This window comes from Numenius arquata, chromosome 2, assembly GCF_964106895.1.
Source record: "Numenius arquata chromosome 2, bNumArq3.hap1.1, whole genome shotgun sequence".
Taxonomy (NCBI): domain Eukaryota; kingdom Metazoa; phylum Chordata; class Aves; order Charadriiformes; family Scolopacidae; genus Numenius; species Numenius arquata.
Genome location: NC_133577.1, coordinates 125,798,686 through 125,821,173, shown reverse-complemented (window position 1 = coordinate 125,821,173; position 22,488 = coordinate 125,798,686). Strand labels below are relative to the sequence as shown.

The following is a 22,488-nucleotide window of genomic DNA, read 5'->3' as shown; positions in this document are numbered from 1 at the left end:
TTTCTAACACCTTGGAAGCAGAAAGCCCAACAGAGAATTTGTAGGTTCAACAGTCTATGAAGATTTTTAGAAGTGCTCAGAGAAGATAAAGTCAAGACTAAAAATAAGTTAATTTTTTTGCATATAAGACACTGGGGAGATTCCCAAGGCAGAACCCCAAACAGCTCTAAAAGAACTCAAAGACAACCAGGTGAAATGTCGATTCTATGAAACCTCTTGCTTAAAATAACAGGAGCCTGGAAAGTGGCTGACATGATGTCAGCTTTTCTTAAACTGGTTTTCAGTCCAATACCCAGAGAGGAATCCAATAGAAACCATAACAAAGTTGAGGGAAGCAGACATCCAGATGGATGCAATGCACCAGAGAAGAATCAACTCAGTTTTTATAAAGAGAGGTCATGTCTCTCAAAACTACTGGGCTTCCTTGAAGCAATTAGTGAATATGTAGGTACAGAGAGCAGTGGATATTGCCTATTTGACTTTCTAAAGGTACTTAATCAGGTCTGTCACTGAAGTAGTTTCATCTCTTCGGTCCATCTCCTAAAGTAGCTAATCCAAAGAGTTAAAAGACAGTGAAACAAAAAAGGACAAAAAGGCTTCACCCATGAAGTTGCGTAGGAGTTGACTTCTGGAGATTATCTGGTCCAACCTGCTGAAAGCTGGACCTTAGATTAGGTTAGCAACATTTAATAAGCACTAAATTTGGAAGATTTGAGTTAAGGTTTTATCAGCGTATCTATAAATGCAAACTTCCTTAACGGATGTTGCCAAGACAGCTTCAATGGGTGTATAAACCTGTGGCACGATGGTTTGTATGCCCTGTAGAGGAACTCATCAAGTCTCTTGGGCTACTCAAAGCTCCCTCCTTCCCTCTCTAATCACTTCCCAGGTACATGGCCAGTAACATGGGGTGGAAAGGAGAAGGGAAGGGACAAAGGAGGGAGAGAATGAGGTCTGCATGGGGCGTTCAGCAACAGTTACACAGGCAGTGAACTGACTCCCATATGTACACAAGCAGCACCTGCCTGTGTAAGTCCATCACCAGCTACCAGATGAACGCTCTTGTTCATCACAGCAAGTTCAAATGATGACTACAAAAATCAGCCTGAGAAATTTTTGTTAAGGGTTCTCCATTAGCATCACATTCCAAGGTTAGGACTGTTTCCTGTTTTAAAAAGAGGTGAAATGGACAAAACGCTAAGGCATAAAATCTGGGAAAAGTTTTAAAAACCTGTTTAACAGTCTAGGGCACCTTAAAAAGTCAACTACACCTATGCAAAGCTCCCATGTATCAAAACGAGCTCAAATGGTTTGGTATATAATGAGTTGATTTAGACTTACTCCCCAAAACACCTAAAATTTTCTATGACCTTTGAGGAGCTCAACATTCTACACAGTTGTATTTGCAGTGTTGTAGCTGCATAGCTCTTGATTATTATTAAATCTATAGATTTGCTGTAAGATGCTTTTGGTCTGTGTTATCATTATGTAAAGCTCCAAGCAAGTCTTTGACTCCTGATGAATTCAAAATTTCACTTATGACAGTGATCCTCATGTCAGACTGCATTTTTTAGATTTTTTTTAAAGGTGACAGTTTTGCAGAAGTATAAGCAGAAAAATAACCAACTGGCACTTTGTCTTGGAGAACATCTGGGAACACTGAAAAGCCAGGGAAGGAAGATATCACAGTATGAGAAAGTCTTAAGCAGGGAAAAGGAGCTAGAGCCTGCTGGAAATGTGCTAAAAAGCCCAAGTTCTAGATAATATTTACTTGTTCAGGCTTCCAAGAACTACAGCTTTTCTGAATCACCACATCACTAATATCTATGAAAGACACTGGAATTCCTGGAGTTGTTCCATACCAATAGCCATGGAATCTGCATAGATCATAGAGGGCAGGAAACGTTGTGCGAGGCAGAGATAAACCAAGAAACCCTAAGTCAATGCCTAGATAACAGGTCCATTTGTTAGTGTGGATTCCTGTCCTGCCAAATGCCAGCAAAGCTACAAAATCATTTAATACATTCTGTATTAGGTTTCCACTACTACTTTCTTACTATATAGATGTCTACATAACCAGCCTTCCATTGGTTGCATTCCCTGAGAGATTAAAAGGAAAGAAAACATCTGATTTTCATTAAGAACTATTTGAAAGATTTCACATATAAAACCAGCTACTTACAATTATGGGAGAGCTCCAGTAACATCTAACAGCCTCCCATTATGTCTTATTTTGACTATACAGACAGAACAGCATAGCTCAATTTTCAAATAATTTACAACTTAAACAGGGCAGGTTGAAACCTAATATATACTAAGTGACATGAAACTCCGTACCATGCATAGCGTGCTTTGGACCAGAGAGAAGTTTCACCAAGGCCCAGAAGGCATCTTCTTCATTCATGTACATGAGGAGTAAAGCTGTGATCTGGCTCATTCCCTGACAGTAGCCAACTTCCTAAAAATCAGAGAGTAAGAAAATTAAAGGCTGAAAACAAAAGCCTCATAACCATGAGTTTTCCCTTGAGCCGGGGGAAGAAAGAGGATGCCTGTCCTGATGCCATAAATTCCCTATGTCACCACCAAACACACTTAATAATTAAACATCTAAAATACTGATAGATAGAAGGGATGATACACAACCCTCCAACTGAAAAGTAAATTGGAAGTCTTGATTGTTCATTACAACTTTCTACTAATGCACAAAATCCTTGTCAGTACTAATCATTTCAAGTAACTGTATCATATTATTCTCTGAATGGATGTGTTTTCCTTTCAGTTGTAATTCCGGGTTTTTTTTGTGGGGAAGGGGTCTTGCTTTGTTTTGCTTTATAGACAGGGCACAATCTGATAAACACAGGGCTTTTCAAGAGTCACCTATAACTACAAACATGCTCAAATTTATTGTTCCAAAATTGAACTTGAGTATTTCCTCTGCTATTAATTTTGACTTTTATGGCAGGAACCAAGTGTCACTATCATTTAGCTGCTCAGATAACCCCACCGATAAACCATTTGTAACGACGACTTAACTGTTGGATAAGGTTTTTCAGGTTTACAAGTTCTTAGCAGAACTTGGCTCTAGAGATAGAACCAAAGCATAAGAACTGCTATACATTAAGAGGAAAAATGCAACAACATAAAGTGCAAAATAAAAACCTCACTACAGTATTCCCATCCTTACACTTTAGCAGTTGATTTTAAACAATATTTTTCATGCAACTTGAAGATATTATTCCAATGTTCTACAGGGGATATATAAAGGTTTTTCCAGAGTTTTATTTTTCAGTGTGTAAAGGCTGCTTACAGTGAAAAGCTTATGACAACATAACAAGTGAAAGACAACAAATTCCAGTAATGTAAGTTCTTCTATGGGCCAACAATTGGGAGGAGGCACAAACTGAAACAGGACAGAAAGGTTACATTTCCTAGAACTTTTAAAAATGAAACAAAGTGGTATTTAATTAGACTAACTGCTTAAATTCACTTTCTTCTTCTTAACTTTACATATTTTTACACTGAATTCTAGGGAGCTGCTGATGGATATAAAACAAAAGATGTACAAAAATGATCAAAATTGGCCCAAGTGATTAGCGGATGGTACATTAAAACCACAGTTAAATGTGAACATGATAACACTGCTGTTTCTTCTATTTTTAGCATGCAGCCAAAAGACATTACAAAATATATAAGTTTCTAACCCTTATGATATAGTCTAGAAACCCTACTGTCCTGCTTTAGTCGTGGTTAAAGAAATCCTCACTCGGGACCAAGCTTAGCAGTGGAACGTACTTAAACACATATAATGGAGCACACCTAGAAGAGGGCTTAAGTAAAGAAGATGCAACCTTTAAAAGCATTTTCTGTTTGTTAGAACCCTCCAGGTTATGAAATAGGCCTCTTTACACCAACATCCATCTTTCTGTAGTGTTTTCCCTTCCGTCATTCAAATAATCTTAATGGGAGGTATATAATGAAATTGGGGAAAAAAACCCCATAGTATAAAACTCCAGTAGAGCACAAATTCATTATTCTTATTAGACACATATTTAAGTTTCAGTTGAATTGTATGCACAGTTCAGTCTGTCCAATAAGATACTCATAAACAAGATGCTTTGTTTTATTTTAACTTGAGCTCAAAACATGTCAACAAACAAGTAATTTATTCCTATGCACTTCCAACAGACCCTGAAACGCCTCGTTGGTTTGTTTGGTTTTTTTAGGGAGAAAGAAGATACAGAATTGCAAGTTATTATCTTATAGCATGTTCAGAGAAACCATATTTAAGTGTGAAGGTACACAACTTACCGTATTATATATGGAATATGCAGCTAGAACATGGAATAAAGATTGTTGCCTGGAGAAATAAGAGTAGAAAAGGAAAATAATGTAATATTGTTTTTTTGTAAAAACAGAAAAACATAAAAGTAGTGAACTATGTTTTGGAAACCTGTTTGCCCAATTTAACTCGTCTAGAACTAAAGAACAGGACAAACCACACTTTACAACGATACACTCTTCTGATTTCAAACCAACATTGTATTTAGCACTTTTCTGATGTTTTATGTCTTGAAATGTTTCAAAAAATACCTATAATACTTGGAGAAGGCAACGGTGTCAGATCATCATTTTTACAGGCAGGTAAAGCAAACACGGGATGGGCTACATTTCAAACACTAATTTATTCTGAATGCCAAACTTTAAACACCCCAGACGCGATTTCTGTGCTTGAACACTGTTGTAACACCAACAGCTGTTATTAATTTCAGAGATGTAGGAGAGCTGAAATACACAAAGCAGCCACAGAAGTGTCTGAATCTCGGCACCCAAACTAAAGGCTGCTTTAGTGACTGCTGCTGCCGAACCAAAGGAAACCAAAACCAATTCTGAGTCAGCATCCCATGCTCAGTCCTCCAGAGCTTACTGATCTCCACGTACTTAGAGTTAGAATTACAAAGAGCTTTGCATGTGCCCTTTGCTTTCTGTAAAAACAGTCTAACTTGTGAAGGTAGAAAGATCAAAAAAAAAAAAAGAAAACCCAAAAACCAACAAACCACACAACCAAAACAAAACTCTGCTCTTCCCAAATTGAGATATCAAAGTTTTGGTTGGAGAGTTCTCCTAAGGAATTTTTAACCTCACACCTACTTTTTTGTGATTTGTTGGGGACAGGATTTGTTAACCCGAATGCCTACTTTCACCTAAAACTCCTAAAATGTAACTGCTGAGCTTTGCATACTGTCCTTTTTCTGTCCAGTGAAATTCCCTCTGCCTGTCAAATGTATAGAAATAGATATTAGTAGGTCAAAAAAAGAAAGCATAAGCAAAAAGCTGAGTATTTTCTCTTGGGAAAAGGATGCATACTTGGATAATTTTGCCAAAACATTTAGATTATGGCATTTTTGTGTGTCCCCTTGCAGAACTGAAGCTTAGCCATTCTTCACTAACCAAAGGAAAGTGTAACCTGAAGTACTAGATATTAAGCCGGAATCTTATTTTACAAGGACAAACTAAAAGGTCTCAAATGTACAGGAACTTTCTATATCTTCAGTTGACCGTAAGAAACTCAACATAAGAGCTCAATCTCACTGACAGTAAGATACATAAAATAATGGTAATTTTAGTACTATTTACACTAGATGATACCACTAAAGACCTGAAAAATAATGAACCTTCAAAGACATACAGTCTACTTAAAAGTCAAACAAGCTATCGATTTACCAGGGGGACTTTATTTCATTGCTATGTGAAATAATTTCTGAATTTTTCATTGAGGCATCACTGGAAATACATAATATATGTACAGTAATTCCAAGATCTATTCCAAGTGTGAAATTGCTTTATGCAGCCAAAGGCTTTCCTGTGGACTCTGAGGACATGCTTACAACACAGTTCCAGGGACTGGAGCTGGCTCTGCTTGTGTTAACTCCAAAGTGATAGGGTAAGAAGCTGCTGCTAACACCAAAAAATGTGGGCAAAAAAACCTAACTGAGGCCCAGAAGCAACACAGGCGTTTTTGCACAGCACCGCGTCAGTACCACCCAGAGGCATATATAGATAGCACCACACAAATACACCTAAACTGCAGTGGCTGCACAGAACAGCTCTCAGCCTGGGAATTTCTGCTTTATACTCCATCCCATGTTGCAGCCAGCAGAGAAATTCCCCATATTTAGAATCTGTCCAACAAAATACCTAGAATAATAATATAAGAAAATGTTTGCTTTATTATCACATAAAAGTCCAAAGCTCTTTGAGTATTGCTTTTTTGAAAAGATCAGACTACTATAGAATCTGCCCTGGAAAGAAAAGGAGATTAAAAATTGAACTAATACAGCCACAGAAGAGAAAAAAATACCCTCTTCATCTCAGCAGGGTGCTGATGCTGCAAGCAAGCAACAATGCTGATGTCTGTATCGCAACTTATTTCGCTATTAAGCATTTTTAAAGACGACAGCTGCCTAATATTCCTCAGCCAATGACAGTAAATAAAAAAAATAACATTTTGAAGAAATCCAAAAGCATTAGGGCCTACATTTGTAAATAATTAAATGCTCACATCTAGAATACTGCTTTATTTGGGTCTGAATTAGATACTAGGAGAAGAGGAATATGAAATCCAAAGAAAGGCTAAAATCTCTGGGAAGACAAAAGTTATTAGAGATGCAAAAAGTTATTTTTTAATTTATTATTTAATTTTTTAAATTTAATTTTTAATTTATTTAAAAAGTTATTTATTAACCATGATTGGTTAATAAATCATAAATAATTTATTAGCTTGGAATTCCCATGCTTTTGTAGACACAATATCTGAGACTGTTTTTATTAAATATAAAACAAGATGAGAACAATTTAGAAATGGTTTCCTTAGGAATGCTGCTGACCACCTCATAGTGAGGGAAAACTCATTGGTTGGAAGCAACCACCTGATTTTGCAGTAGTGATGGTAATTACACCATTAGACACAGACAATCCTGCTTTGAGTGTCTGGAGCTTACATTCAATGTTCTTGCATAGGTCAAAGAGGTCCGAGGCAGATCAGAAGCCAGTTTTAAGACAAAAAAAAAAAATAAAAACCTTTTAATTTACTTACTTAACACCGTATCTGTCTCGAAACATGATATGATCTCTATACGTTCGATTTACATCAAGATCAATTTGCCTAATATCTGGTGAAGACCCTCGTGCTTGATGCTTCAATTTCTGGGAGAACAGCAAAGAACAGAAATTAAGTTTAAAAATGCAATCTCTAAAATAGCAGGAATCTGCCTGACTGTACACCCATATTAAAGTATTTGTCATCTCATGATTTAAAACACTTACTATAGAATAGCAACTCACAAGCTAACAATTTTAACTTCCAAAATATACATATATAAATTCTATAGAGTCAGACACATTAATACAGTATAGATGCAAAAAGACCTATCCCATAATACCCCTTTTTGTGACACACCATTCACTACCCACATTCAAGGCTACATTTCAGCATCTCAAATCTCCAATTGCTATTTCTCAGGTAGGCACATCACGGGAGAAAGACAGAAAGTGAATTTTACTACTGAGGAACAAGAACCTAAGATGCAAGTGCTCCAGAACGGACTTGTAGCAAATCATTTTGTGTGGTTTTCACACTTTTCCTGTCTTTTTCTCTAAGCAGAACTAATAGCTACAGAGCTGCCAGTTATTATCTAAGTATAGATAATGGGCATTTCCCTAGTCATTTCCTCTGTCTTTCAGTCTAATCTCATTTAGTTGTAGAGTACCTCTACTATAGCACTTGGTTTAACGTTTTGTAATTAAGTCCATTTTTGCAACTGAATACTTAGAAAGCCTGCACAGGTTAGATTGCGAAAAAAAAGGTGGCACTTAAAATAATTTTCTCTTGACATTCATTCATTCTGACTTCTTTCCCTAAAAGTTGAGTTTGCAAGACGTTTCTAACTGGATTCAACGTGGTATTTTCAAAACATTACACTTGAGTAGGCATTACTAGAGAACACCCCAGACAATCTAATCTGCAGAACTACATGTTCTGGTTGCAAGAAAACAAACAAACAAACAAAAACGGTTTAAAGCCAAAAATAAGAAAAACAAAGAGATCAAACAGGGAACAATAACATCCATTCATTCTGTTCAATACAACCAGAAGCTTCAGGCAACTTGGGAATTACCTGTAAGTCATTGCATCAACTGGGAGCAGCCATTAACCAGCACAACACTAACCACAATCTCAGCTTTCTGCACCTTTCAGTATCCTTTAGGATCATAGGATCATCTATGTTGGAAGGGACTTTTAAGATCGAGTCCAGTCATCAACCTCACACTGCCAAAACCACCACTCGATCCCCTTAAAGTACTAACATCCAGAATGACTTGTCCCCTAGACAGGCAGAAAAGAAGGGAAGACAAAATTTATAGTTTTAAGGTGGCATGAGGACCCAGAGCCCATGACTTGTTGGAATAAAGGAAAAGAGGAACCCTGAGTCCTTGCTATTGGTGGGAGCCTCTAACATGAGTGAAAGGAAAGGGTACCTAGAGGTTGAGAAATGGAAAGGAGAGAAGATTAAGAACTGCTAATTACCCTGAACAGAGAACTGAAAGAAGCTGTTTGACCTACAGCAAAGCGTGTATTTTCCTTCTAATTTTAAGGTGTGCAATTTGTAAGTGATACTTATAATGAGGAACATTAGTATCTCTTCGGGAAACAGGAAAAATGGAGAGCAGTAAAATGAGCTTATCACAAACAAACAAGCTAGGATAACGATGGAAGAAACTCCTACTTCTGTATCTGAACTACAAACCCGGTTTTGTTTTGCATTGAGCACTAGATGGCATTAATCATTTCTGAAGATTAATACACCTATTTTTCAATGCTTCTATTTTTACTCAGTATTCTTTCCCATAACTATATTATTCAGCATGAACTCTGTTTTATCCCTCTTGGATCTGCCACTGGTCTTATTTACGAAGTTCAACAAAATGTAATAGTCAGAAAGAGCAGCCTGTCAGAGTAAAGAACAATAAATAATTTAAGAGGAAGATCAAAGACATCAAAATTTAGGTAACATCAATGCTAACATCGATCTTCTTTCATGACCTTACAAGATTCCTTGTCTACTTGGACCTAAAATCTCAGCTCCAAAAAAGTGCTATTAGAAAATGCCAAAATCAAATAATCAAAGATTTTTCTTAAAACTCTGAACATTATTTCTTTAAAAGGTAGTGAACATTTAAATTCCTGTGGGGGAAAATTCAAACATTCTATAATACTAAATTGCCTTTCTGTTAGCTAAACTCTCCCTATAATCCTTTAGCAGATTGAGAGAGACAGAGAGGAAAAGACAGAATTTTAAAGGATTAGATTCCCCTTCTGCCTAACTTACAGATGAACCTCACTCTTCACTCTTGGGTCTCGAGTTTATCTCTGATGGCCATCAGCTGGATTCACACCCACAGAAACACTAGAGTTAGTAGGGAAAAATTTAGACAAATGTAACCACAACAATTCAGAAGTTGCTTTAAGGGCTACTCAAGGTGAGGATGGGGTAACACACAGCAATTTTCTTTCTCTCCTAAGTAGGAAATATATTTAAGTGGTTGATTTACACCTGTAGAATTTTGGGGGGTTAACATCCTGTCATTAGTTTAATCTCTGAGAATACAATCAAGTAACCAGACAGTGCTTTGTATGAGATATCCAAGCTTCACTTGGAGATGAGACCGCAGAAAGCAAGCCAGCTTGTTCTGGCTTTTACAAGATTAAGGCACGAACTTCCATCCCTTCCAGAATACTGGAAGTCCTCTTACTGATATTCAGCTAACAAGGTGCTTGCTTAATAGACATTTCTCAAAGAGCTGTAGTTTCTGCCTTCTTACTGGTACAAGGGTATTTTTTATTTTGTTTTGCTTTCCTTTTAGAAGGCTTTTGCAAGTTTTTGAGGGTGGGAAAAGAAATGGAAAGAAGATCAAATTAATTACATGAATTACAGAACCAAAAAATAAGCTGGAAATGTGCTTTTCAATACATAGCCTATTTCCTAGCTAAAATAAGCAGTAGAGGTCAATACAATTTCTAATCCTCTTTTTTTTTTTTAAACACTGCATAACAACAAAAGGTTAATAAAGCCTGTATTGTTAGCATCCAAAATTTTTTAATTAATATTAAAAGGACATTCTACAAACTCACGTTATAAAAGTCTTTCATTTCTTCTTTCATTTTAGGGACGTCAAGTAGTAATGACCAGACTTGCCCTCTGAACTGCAGTGGGATTCCTTTGTAAATTCTCCTATGAAACTGTAAAAAGAAAAGAAAATATAAATGCAGAACAACCTACAATGTTCTGAAAAAAAAGGAACAGTGACACACAACATGCTACACAGAGAAATGCAATTGAATCAATTGTCCTAGTGAAGGGATGACCTGCTGGGGACAAAGTGTTCCAGTGTCTTTTCTTTTGAGGGATGGAAAGTGTCCAGTGAAGCCACCTGGGACCTCTCTTGATGGAATCAGCAGAGGGACAGGGAAGACAATGGACACACAGACCAAAACATCAGGTCATGCACAGGCGATGCTCACAAGCCAGGACTTTGGCATGTAGGAAGGTCTATCAAAATTGTATTACCTCTGCTGAGCAGCACTTATTCTACAAATATTGGAAAGACTACTCCAAATTTTGTAATTTAGACTCCCAAAAATCGGATTCTTAGAAACACAATATTTCAGGACAAGCCACAAATAACTCACTATAATTACAAACTATAAATTGAAATAGTGAAAGGCAATCAGCAATATCAAAAAGCTTTAAATAAATATTACCAGTAAAAATAAAAAAAAAAAAGCCTAACTGATTTTTGAATTCTTGTAAAACTGCAACAGTGTGCTGCAATGTATGTATGCATACCAAATAAACACATTAGATCACCAAAATATCCAAGATGTGCCATTTCTAAAGCTAACAGATTTCAGGTCATACTACTAAACCAATAATCAGTTTTCTAAGTTCATATTAAAACGTTTGCACAAAAAACAAGGTATAAAAGATATTTTAGCTGTGGTTTCTAAGAATACAGAACAACCTACCAACACTGCATGCAGTTCTTAGCTGTTAAATAGAAAATTAAATTCCCCATTCTTGACACATTCTGTTCTGACACATAAAGCTTGTGTTAGAAGCAGGTCAGGAGGGGATAACTCAGTACCTGTGCGTAACTAGAGTCACTATATAAACTGTTTATCAGTCTTGCCTCTGACACGTCACTGCTCTTGCACTCTCATTCAGTGGTTTGGTTCTTACTGGGCTTATTTGAAAAACTCAGGAGCACTGACAACTGTCTTCCTCAGTTCTCTTCTGATCTGTATCTCTTTAGGCTGCAGCAGAGAGATGGACTAACTGTCTAAAGTCCTGGCTTTACGCAGGCAGGAGAGACTCAAGATAAGCAAAGCCTCAGAGCAATTGAATCCTAGTGAAAACACACAAAAAACGTTATCATCTTTCAGGAGACGTGTCTGAGAAAAGGAAAAACAGAACTCGAACAAAGCAAACAAACCTTTCTGAAGTTCTGTTTTTACCATTATTTTAATGATGGTAGTACAGGGAGACAATTAGGTTTAAAAGAGAACAAAACACACACAAGCCCTCCTCAAACAATTTATTTTTTGCATTTAACCTACAATGAAAGTTAGACCTTAAAAATTTCAATTGACAAAGCTATCACTTCCTTGAAACATTTATGAAAGTAACGTGTTTGCAACATAAGAAATATTTTTAAAGAAATGTCCTCCTCAAAGACAGGATCCTGTTTTTTTCACGTACTTCATGTCACAATTTCGGAAGATTAATGAACCCCTCATTGCAGTATATTTGCAAACCTCCTGCTGTTTGGGGTATATCAGGTCTCTGAAGGTGTTTTTAATGCCAGCAAGGATTCATGTCTGGATTTTAGAATGTCCTACTCTTACACAAGGATTTCGATGGTTTTCTGATTCTGATGCAAACAAAACTTAGAAGCGTTATGACTTTTTTTTTTTCCCTGACAAATTAAAATTCTTAACTTATACAAGGCGCAACAGCAATCCTGGAGTCTGTCCACAAAAAAAATGTTGTGCTTTTTAAAGAAAACTTTGCTGTTTTAACACTATTAGGATTGCTTTAGTAGCAACACTTCTAGTGTGAGCACCGTTAAGTCAGTACAGTGTCTTCCATAAGGATAAAGAACAAGGTTGGGTGCTCCAAAGCCCCCTTCTGGACGTGTACTTCTAGACTTCAGCTCATGCAGAGAACTTCAGTGTGTGTCAACCCAGAAACAAGGGTAACTGCTTGCAAGAGAGAGGATAATTCTGCCTTTTGCAAGCCAAGCGACACCAACCGCAGCGGAGTCATTCTGTGAAGAGAACAGCCTGTTTACTGGAAATCAGAATGAACCAAATTTGTGAAATCTTTTCTGGCAACTCGAAAGACAAAAAAAAAGGCAGTATTGTACGTCTGCAGTGACACGTCGCTGTATTCCTCAGACCCATGGTACAGCAATAGTGTAACTTGATAACAAATATTACTGCCAGTTCATTATCATTTACTAATTCATTTCCAAACGTCTCCGCCAACCATAAGGTTATTAATGAAGAGAATTGGTTGAAAAATAAATTCTCAGGATGACTTTTGTTCTAAAGGAGTATTTTGGGAGGTCAGGTGGGCATCAAAGGCCAAAATAACCCTTCATAATAATTTCTTATCGAAACAGAATTCAAACAAGTTCAAACCATCCAAAGTGTGGGGTCAGTTGGGATTTTTTAGCAGATAAAGCTGAAGGAGAACAACCACCAGTTTCAGAGGACTTGACGGCATTTACAGATTTCCCATCTTCTGCGCTTCCCAGACTGAAGCAGCCAAACAACAGGAAAAGCCCTGGAAGTAGTAAGTAAAAACTGAGATAGGGAATTGTGGAAACACTTTCAAAAGAACAGCCGAAAAAATGAGTTGGCGAAAGTATCTTTTAAAAGAGCAGAATGCGCAGAGAGATCAGCAGTTCCACCGGCCCACTATAGTTACGCAAAAAAAAAAAAAAAAAACCAAACACAGAAGGATAAAACATTTTCAGTAGCTAAGATCAGAATTATTGCACTACCCGACAGAATAAACCTAAATAATGTTCAGAGCTTCTTGCAAACCATTTTAGATCTGTATCCAGCTGACTGCTGTTCCAACTATTCTTTTATTTAGGCAGAGAAAAAAAGGTCTCCATCATCCCAAGTTATTACAACAACCTGCAGGCTCAACAGACACGAGACTGAAGGCTTTCACCATCTGCCCAGTATATGAGACAGAAACAGAACCTTTCACAGCACAGGCTCCATTACACAAACGGTAACGTGGAAACAAGTCTGAACAATTTTATATACAATGGAAAACTGGGAGGAGCGCCTGATACACCAGAGGGTCATGCTGCCATCCAGAGGGACCTCAACAGGCTGCAGAAATGGGCTGACAGGAACCTCGTGGAGTTCAACAAGGAGAAGTGCAAAGTCCTGCAGCCAGGGAAGAAAAACCCCAAGCACCGATATAGGCTGGGGACCAACCAGCTGGAAAGGAGCTTGGCAGAAAAGGCTCTAAGGGTCCTGGTGGACACCAACTTGGACATGAGCTAGCAATGTGCCCTTGGGGCAAAGACGGTAAATGGTATCTTGGGCTGCATTAGATATAGTACAGCCAGCAGGTCGCAGGAGGTGATCCTTCCCCTCTACTCTGCTCCCTTGAGACCCCACCTGGAATACGTTGTCCATTTCTGGGCTTGTCAGGAGAAGAGAGACACAGACATATGGGAGAGCGCCCATCGAAGGGCCACAAAGATGATTAAAAGCCGGGAGCATCTGTCCTATGATGGAAGGCTGAGAGAGCTGGGACTGTTCAGCCTGGAGAAGAGAAGGCTCAAGGGGATCTTATCAATTCATGTAAATTCCTGAAGGGAGGGTGCAAAGAGGACAGAGACAGGGTCTTTTCATTGGTGCTCAGTGACAGGACCAGAGGCAAAGGGCACAAACAGAAACACTGGAGGTTCCCTCACTCTGCCACTGTGACGGTGACTGAGCACTGGCACAAGTTACCCAGAGAGGGTGTGGAGTCTCCATCCTTGGAGATACTCAAAAACCATCCGGATGCAGTTCTGGGCAGCTGGCTGCAGGTGACCTTGCTTGAGCAGAAGGGTTGGACCAGATGACCTCCAGATGTCCCTTCCAGCCTCAACAATCCTGTGTTCCTGTGTGATTCTGTGACTTTGAGAAAATTACATGGCTGTGCTGCATCTCGGGGAGCGTGGGGAGGTGAGAACCCACACATACTTCACAGAAAAACTAATTTCTGATAATCATTCAGTCACTAAACAGTTAAAGAACATCCAAATGAGCAAACTGATTATTGGCTAATTAAACATCTTTATCATAAGTACCATACTACTGCCCTCTGGTGTCTTTTATTTCCATACGTAATATATAGTTGAAAACATGTTGAGAAACGCTCGGTTGGGTCTATATACTCGCAGAACCCTAATCTTCTCTGTTCTCCCTGAATTTAAAATAAAAAGTAGAAAATTCAGCAAATTAACTTTACTTTTTCTTCTACTCTGGGGAAATGAAATCATGAATCAATCTTCACAAATTATTTAAAATTAAGGCTTTCTTAAGACAACACCTCGACATAAAATACAAGTATATAGACTCAGAGTTCACATAATAGTTGTATGAAAACGTGTATCATTCAAAGACTGGTGTTCTGGAATCTGGGATGTTTCCATCAGCATAGGTCATAGAAAAAAAAAAAGTCATCCTCGGTAGATATAATTATATAAACACAACTTAAATAAAAATACAGATTCAAATTCTGTATCACATCTAAGCTGATATTCAGCCATGGATAGTTGTCAAACTCTTGCAATTATTACTAATATTGTTGATTTTGAAGCAGACAGGACAAGCACACATTAGATGAGGCCCTACCACCTGGGAATTCAAAAGGAGCTTCTCACGCAAAAAAAACCTGGACTTCAAAATTGGATCTTCCCATTGTGAAAAAAAGAGAATATACAGAATGAATTTAAAAGCTTACAAAGCAAGAAGGTAAAAAAACCAAGCTCTCAAATTTGGGATATTCCAAATTAGCCATCATCTCAAATAATGAAGTCCATAACGTCCAACATTCAATGTGGCCTCCATGCAAAAAACTTGGAAGACATACAACCTCCCCTTCCTTCCCCTGCCCCAATGTCTTAAGCTCCTAAACCCAACTCATCCCAGGACAAAAAACGAGGCCACTGTCACACAGCACTAGTCGGAAGAATGGGAACTGGCATTCTCGCTGCTGCAAGATATGACTGGTTTTCTTGAAAATAAATCTCTCAGTTTTATCAGGAAGAGCTGCACAAGCAGCAGAGGGACTCTGCCACCTCAAAAAGAATCAGTGATGAGAAGTATGAGAATTAAAATCTGAAGTCGCACAAGAAGGTATATTTATAATGAAAAGAAAGTATATTTATAAAGGCTGCTGCCTTTAGAGGTTTTTCAGCCTCTGTGGGTTGCAGAAAAGAAAGAAAAAGTGCAAATAGAAGAGTTGCTCAATCTCATTCAAAAAAAACCTCTGGAATGCTAAGAGGGTTCTTCATTAAGGCTCTGTGTTCTGACTCCAAACTAGGTGGAGACTTTATTATATTCCGTGTGAATGCCAGAACAGCTGGAAATTGCCAGCTACCCTGATTGTTTCTCTTCTTCCTTTCCCTCTCAATTTAGGCAACTTCAATCACAGATAGATGAAGGTAGACAGTGAAAGACAGAAATACTTTGGTGGAAATACTCAAATGGGAATATAACACATAACAGTTTTATTTAATCTTTCCTGAAAGTTATGATCATACTAAGTCAGGAAGGATTTACTATCTGTGGTGGTTGATCGTACCCTGGATTATTAAGCAGTAGAATACAAATAGGAAATAAAAGCATAAGCTAGAGAAAGACCACACTGACACACAAACTTTGCTGCTCTATGATGCTTCCCGAATAAGAAATGACTGATGGGGAGATGAAAGCTGTGTTTTGACACATACCAATCACTCAAAGACACAAGGGCAGTTACACACTTCAGAGACCGGTGCCTGTAAGAATCATGACGACTCCACTGAAAAGATGCCCAAATAATCATATAGGAATCAAGGAGTTTTATACACAGTTGTGGAGTTGTACGTGGGTTCATTTTATTACGTCATCCTTCATTACTCTAAATCATTACTCAAATATGGCAGAGACTGGCTATTGCTGGTCTTGCTGTGACAACTCTTCCATCTTTTTCAGCTTTTTCCAGTTCCTCATGGTCACACGTTGCCGCCCTCCATCCACACACCCCCCCCTTTTTTTTTTTTTATTAGTTTTAAGCACAGAAGTTCTAATGGGAAAACACTGTAAAGTTCCCAGAGTCCTGTCTCTCTATTGAGAAATTCTTCTGCAATAAAGATCAGGGGAATATGTAAATTGAAGCATCTCACGTGCACACATAAGTGTGTTAATGTTTTCTCGTTAATTCCCCTTGTGAAGTTACGATGGGAAAAAGTAAGGAAGCAGCCTATAGGCAGCTCTGCCAGAGTCTTAAATGAAAACTGTATTTTGCAATTAAGCATATGACAGTTTTGGATAATGTAATCAAATATATGGATTCATTAACAGTATGTGTACAGTATGAACAGATTTCTTCAAGTGAAAACTCTCTCAGCTGCATTTATGAAGGTTCATTATAAATGGGGTGTCTAAAGTCCCAGACTTTGTACATACCTGCTCGATCCCCGGGATCATCACCTTCTCTGACTCTCCCTTGCTCTCTTTTTACGAACACTGGTATCTCTCAAGCATGCCATTTTCCAAAAACAAGCCATCACAACTATTATAATCTATAACCCTACAACATCATTACTGTTGTTGTTGCTGCAATGTTCCCTCCAGTGCTGTTTCTAAACAAAGGTGATTTCAGGAGCAGTCTGACTGCACAGAAACCACGGGAATGGTAGGTGAAGTGGGTCTTTTAAGATACAGGCTGTTCATTTTCTTTAGCAATTTGTTCCTCTAGTGTTAACCACTTTGTCCAATCAATTGAAGACAGAAAGCAAGAAGCAGGAATTGTTCTTGCAACGACTGCTTCTGTGCTTCAAGAAGGTGAGCGTGGAAAGCTGGTGCATTCTTCCAATACGCTTTCAGATAAAAAAAAAAATTGAGTTTTGGACAACGCTGAGAATATCACCTGACTTTCCATAAAGAGCTGTGGCAAATAATGTCTGACTTTTCACTGCATGTTTGGGAGGAGGCTGATTCTTTATTCTGTATGTTCTGGTTCACTCACCGCATAAGATATGAGAAAGAATAACGAAAACACCCTTGTTTTTAAAGTCTCATGTGCTTCACCAGAGTTCGACAATCGGTGAAAATTTTTCCTAGCCTCAAGCAAAGTTCATCCCCTTTATGAACATATTGAATTATTCCTGCCACTATTTATAGCTCAGCCTATTTGTTACATGAACTGAAACTCTTTCTGCTCAGCCGATCTGCTATACCTTCTGCGTGCTCGGTGAACAGAGGATTATTCAGTTAAGTCACTGTATCACGGACTGACGTCACTCACGGCTGAAGAGGAATATCGCAGCTGCTTAGACAACACGTAGCTGTTGTGTTACCTGAAAGGTCATATTTAACATTCCCTTTGCAAATAAAGTAGCTGTTACACAGGTTTTTTGGATCATCCCTTTGACTTGGGAACATACTTGATCTTCAGATCAGAACAGTAAAGAAACAAAGCCACAACTGTTATGATCTCTAGCTTCTTCTTCCAGAAAAGATGGCAGGACAAAAAGTAGGATTGTAAGAAAAACTTGGGAAACAAATTATTACCTTTTCATGCATTCACTTAATATTAAAAAAAAAGTTTTAAGCTTTATGCAGGAGAAGATGGAATTTAAATGCGGGAACCTCATATTCTGTGCATTATCCACCAAACGGCTACAAGAACAGTTATAAAAACCTCCCCAGAACACAGCGCTGGGAATACAACCACTCCAGCAAGTTTCTCCCCACTTGAAATTCTTCCATAATTTTAAGATGGCCAAGACTACAATTCCAGCAAATAAACTATTCACATTAAAATCCCTACCTGGCTTTTAAAGCAAGTAAAAGCACTAGCACTTAATGGCATAACCCACTTTCTGTCATTTTCCTCGGATCATTATTTGTTGTCTGAGTAGGATAAAAATAATTCTGTAACTAAAAATCTCAAAAGCAATTTAAAGATTATTCATGGGCAATTCACTTCCTTAAAATTCACCTGCAGCTTCACATAGAAAATAATGTTACTTCTCATTTTGGTTTTTGTTTGGTTGTTGGTTTTTTTTATAGATGTCAAGAATGAGCACTGTTAAGTAGCTGCCAGCATATTTCAGTTCTTCCATATTGATTCCAAAATACAAAAAGCCTATTGAGGTATAAAGTATTCTATTCAAAAGTAGATCCCATTCATACCAGCAAAAAAATTCAGTTCTCTTGAAGATTATGAATGCTGGGTTGCATATTATTCACATTAAAAACAGACTTAGCCCAAGCGGGACAGGGCACTGAACTGCTTCCTATACTTTTTACCTTTTAACTCAGAGCAACTCTTCTTCTAACAAAGCAACCACGTATCTTGGGATATCCTAAGATATCTGTGCTGGCAAGAGTGATAATTTAAACATCAAACTATATGCCCCACGTTATAACCAATCAGTTTCTTTGGAGAGTTATTCAAGGTGTAAGCTAACCTAGGCCTTTCAGTAAACCCAGGCTGCAAAAAAGGAAAAAAAAGTAAGTAAAAGAAAAAAATATGGAAACCAGAGAAGAGAAGATTAATAATAAAAAATTCTCATATATCTTAATCAGATTCCAGCAGTACCTCAAAGGAGTAACTTTAAATCTAAATTAGTACAATATCCAGAATACAAAGGAATAAAGAAAGTAAAGTTAAAATTCATAACTCTTGAACAGGGATTTATGATTCCTGAAGAATTCAGCTGTACCCATTTAGAGGTGTCCCCTCTTTTCAAGCTCATAAAGATTTTTCTTTTTTTTGCCTTTCGCATTCTCAAAGCCTAAATCAAACACAACCTCTAGCTCTCTGCAAGACAAGACGGGCAGGTCTGATGCTTCATCCACTCCACAGATTATTTTGCAGACGGGAACAGAGAACGCTGGGTGACCCCAGTTCCAGTCCCATAGTGCCAGCCCAATGCAGTCCAGCACACAGTTAGTACTATGAATATGTTAGGAAGACTACATAATAGTGCCCTTAGAATTGCCTTGCACTTGACCATCGGTTTTGCTAGATTATTATTGTTATTGGGTTATTACATATTATTGTGTTTTGGCAGAATATAAAGCCTTTTTCTTTCAGTGTGATTTTTTTTTTTCAGATCTCAGAGACGATCTAATTTAAGGCTATACATTCATTCAGAAGTGATAGCTAATGAAAAAAGCATGTATAACTTTACCTTTTCACTATTCTTGTATTTTTCCCAGCTTTTCAGCATCTTAAGCCATTTTGTAGTTCTTTCAATTTCAAGGTGCTTTTGCTGAAAGGAAATTAGAAATACATAATCTTTTCAAGATTAATACATTTCAAATTATTTACATATTTCCAAAAATATTGAGAAAAGGTTTAACACAGTATCATCAACTTTTTATCCAGTCATCTAAGAACAGCACCGAAGCATAACATCAGTTCACTTCAAACATCCGAAAAAACAGGCAATGAAAAAAAAACAAGCAGAAACCCTTAATTTCAGCACTGTATAAAGAATTGTGTTTTGTAAGAGGAGTTTCAGTACAAGATTTATAAAAGCTCCTTCTGCACATTTTTAGCAAGTACAAAAAAACTTCCATTTGGTTTTATTCTCAGTAAATTTTCAGGCAAATAATTTCTGCTGCAACCTTTTTAAAAATTAGTTGACTCCGAAATTATTATCCTCTTTACCCAGACTTGCTCTAATCACAATTAGCTACTGTTTTCCAGCGATCACACAAACCGTTCCTTCTCGAAAGGCACAAAGTTTAAAAGGTGCAAAGTCTACCAACAAAACCTAGTGCATGCAAGAGCACCAGTGCAGGAGCAGAAATGGGAATAAGTTCTAATTCTGGATATTGAAAGCCTTGCTATAATTCTCATCCCTGGCTCAGTATTTTTTACCTCAATGGCCCTATATCTTAACATGAAGGGTTTCTTCTGAAGGTAAGATCTTAAATTATATTACTGGCAAGAATATTTCAGTAACAAAGTGATAAAATGAGAATTCAAAACAAAACAAAATCTATCTTCTCAAAGTAAATAGTTATATCAAGCAGTATAAGATGTAACATAACAAATAAGTGAATTACACGTATTATTTATATTATACACAACTTTGAAAGCAGGAGACAACCCTACTACTGTAAGGATTGCCATTCTGTCTATGAAAACCATTTCAGTTGCCATCAACTTCTCAAATTTGGGAGCCAAACAAGCACTTGGAATTAGCTAGTTTAATCTCTGGAATTTCACTTTGGTTGTATTATGTTGGCTCCAACGATAAGAAGATTTTTAATCAGTATTTTACAGCCCAGTTTTACATGCTGTAAAGTAGGAGAACTGTCTCTGATTATACTTCAAAGTTAGCCATTTACTGTATTATTTTTTTTATTTCTTTTAATGACACTATTTCAAGTCTTTCATAATGCTTTGGAGCTGAGGATCAACACTGGAAAAGCTAAAGCAGAAAAACGTATGTGTGGCTATTCCTTTCTCTTCAAGAATGAATATAAACAAATATTTATTTTGTAGAGGGCAGCCCCTCTGCCTCCTAATAAAGAGAGGAATGATATTTTGTTTCATGCGGCTAGTGATGCAATCCAGGAACAATGTAAGAGTTTAATTTCAAAGCTCTGCAGGATACTGGAAACTTATTAATACTTTCATTAACTGCATCTGAAATGTTGGAGAATAAGAGAAAATTATTACTTATTGTCTCAATAGAATTCTAATTTTACTTCTAGCTTTTACTCATCAGAATTTGTGCATTCTTTCTTTGTTATCAATGCAACAGGATGGGCAGAGGAATTCTTTAATCCAGGAACTCAAAGCCTTGCACTTGCAGAAGTACAACCTGATGACTGTTTAGGTCCACGCCAACCAAGATTCAGTCCATGAAGTGTCCTGGAAATAAGCTGGCTCTGTTTTTTTAAGTTATTTTTATTTGAATCCTTGAATCCAACTGACATAAGCCTGACATAAGAAAGTTATAGGGAAAGAAGTGCCTCTGCTCTCTCAACCTTAACTTATCTATTTATGCTGCAACCAGCTGCCCACATTCACGGTTCCGTGCTGTACTTGGCAATATCTTAACCACTTGCTCTTTTTTTTTTTTTTTTTTTAATAATTATTTAAAACACTTTTCTTAAGAGTTAGGTTAGAGGGGAACTCTAGAAAAACTACTGCTTCCCATGTTTCATAGATTTCACAACCTTGTTTCTGAATCTCCTCCCCACTTGCAAGCCCTTTAAGAAATAAGCATTTCTCAGATCTCTAAAGCAGATTCTCTCCAGGCATAGTTTGGATTGCAGGAATAACGTTGCTCTCAAGTCAGGAAAGGTCTCTGCCCTCAACAGGTTGTTCAGATAATTGGTAAGAAAAATAAAACCCTATCTGCTCCCACATTCTTTTTGTTTGTACGTTTGATCTACTTTCAAGATTTTTGGTCTTTTGAGCCAGCAGCTCACTTCAATTGTAGGTTTTTTCAAGCTTTTATGTCTTCTGTGTCAATTTATCCCAGTTCTCAAGTGATGCTACTGTAGTCAAAATAGCAATTATTTCTGTGTTCAGTTGTTGAAAACTTTTAGCTATTTTTTTCCCAGTCTGAATTATGTTCACTTTCATGTCTAACAGGTGCAACACTGAAAACATGGATAGATTTGACATGGCTCATTGCAGAATAGAGAGATGCTGCTGCTGCTCTTTCAGGCAAGTTCCATGTAGTTGTCACCAAAAAAAAAAAAAAAAAAAATCTAAAAATCCATTTATCTGTCTTCTGAGTACATTTTACACTTTGAAGCATTTTTGCCATTGGGAATAACACAATCCCTAAGTGAAGCCGAGAAGGTTTCTTACTCTCATATGTTCGTAAATGATACACTAGCAAAAGCAAAAAAGCATGAAGTTGAGTTGGCAAGGATCCATCTTTTGTGCAGCGCTCTGCCTTCCTGGAGAGCAAGTGTGCTGAAGCTGAGGCTTAAAGCCATGCTTTAGCAGAAGCCTCAGACAAAACCAGAGCCCACCGAACAGTTCCCTGGAGAATTTATAATCGAGTAAACCAAAGGCAAACCCAAACAAACTGAAAATGACTTACAAAACATTTCATAGCACTACAAACCCGGAGTCAGACACAGACTCCAGATTTCCTGAGGTC

The 22,488-nt window shown here is 37.5% G+C and overlaps 1 protein-coding gene across 1 annotated transcript in view; it reads right to left on the bottom strand.

Annotated features, from left to right (window-relative positions):
• USP6NL (USP6 N-terminal like) overlaps positions 1-22,488 on the bottom strand; it is a 95,574-nt gene that overhangs the window by 18,919 nt on the left and 54,167 nt on the right. Inside the window, exons 5-9 of the mRNA XM_074168305.1 lie at positions 19,543-19,623; positions 10,190-10,297; positions 7,094-7,203; positions 4,309-4,357; positions 2,338-2,458 (exon numbers count right to left, since the gene is read on the bottom strand). Of these exons, the coding sequence (XP_074024406.1) occupies positions 2,338-2,458; positions 4,309-4,357; positions 7,094-7,203; positions 10,190-10,297; positions 19,543-19,623 (469 nt within the window). The remainder of the gene's footprint in view (positions 1-2,337; positions 2,459-4,308; positions 4,358-7,093; positions 7,204-10,189; positions 10,298-19,542; positions 19,624-22,488) is intronic.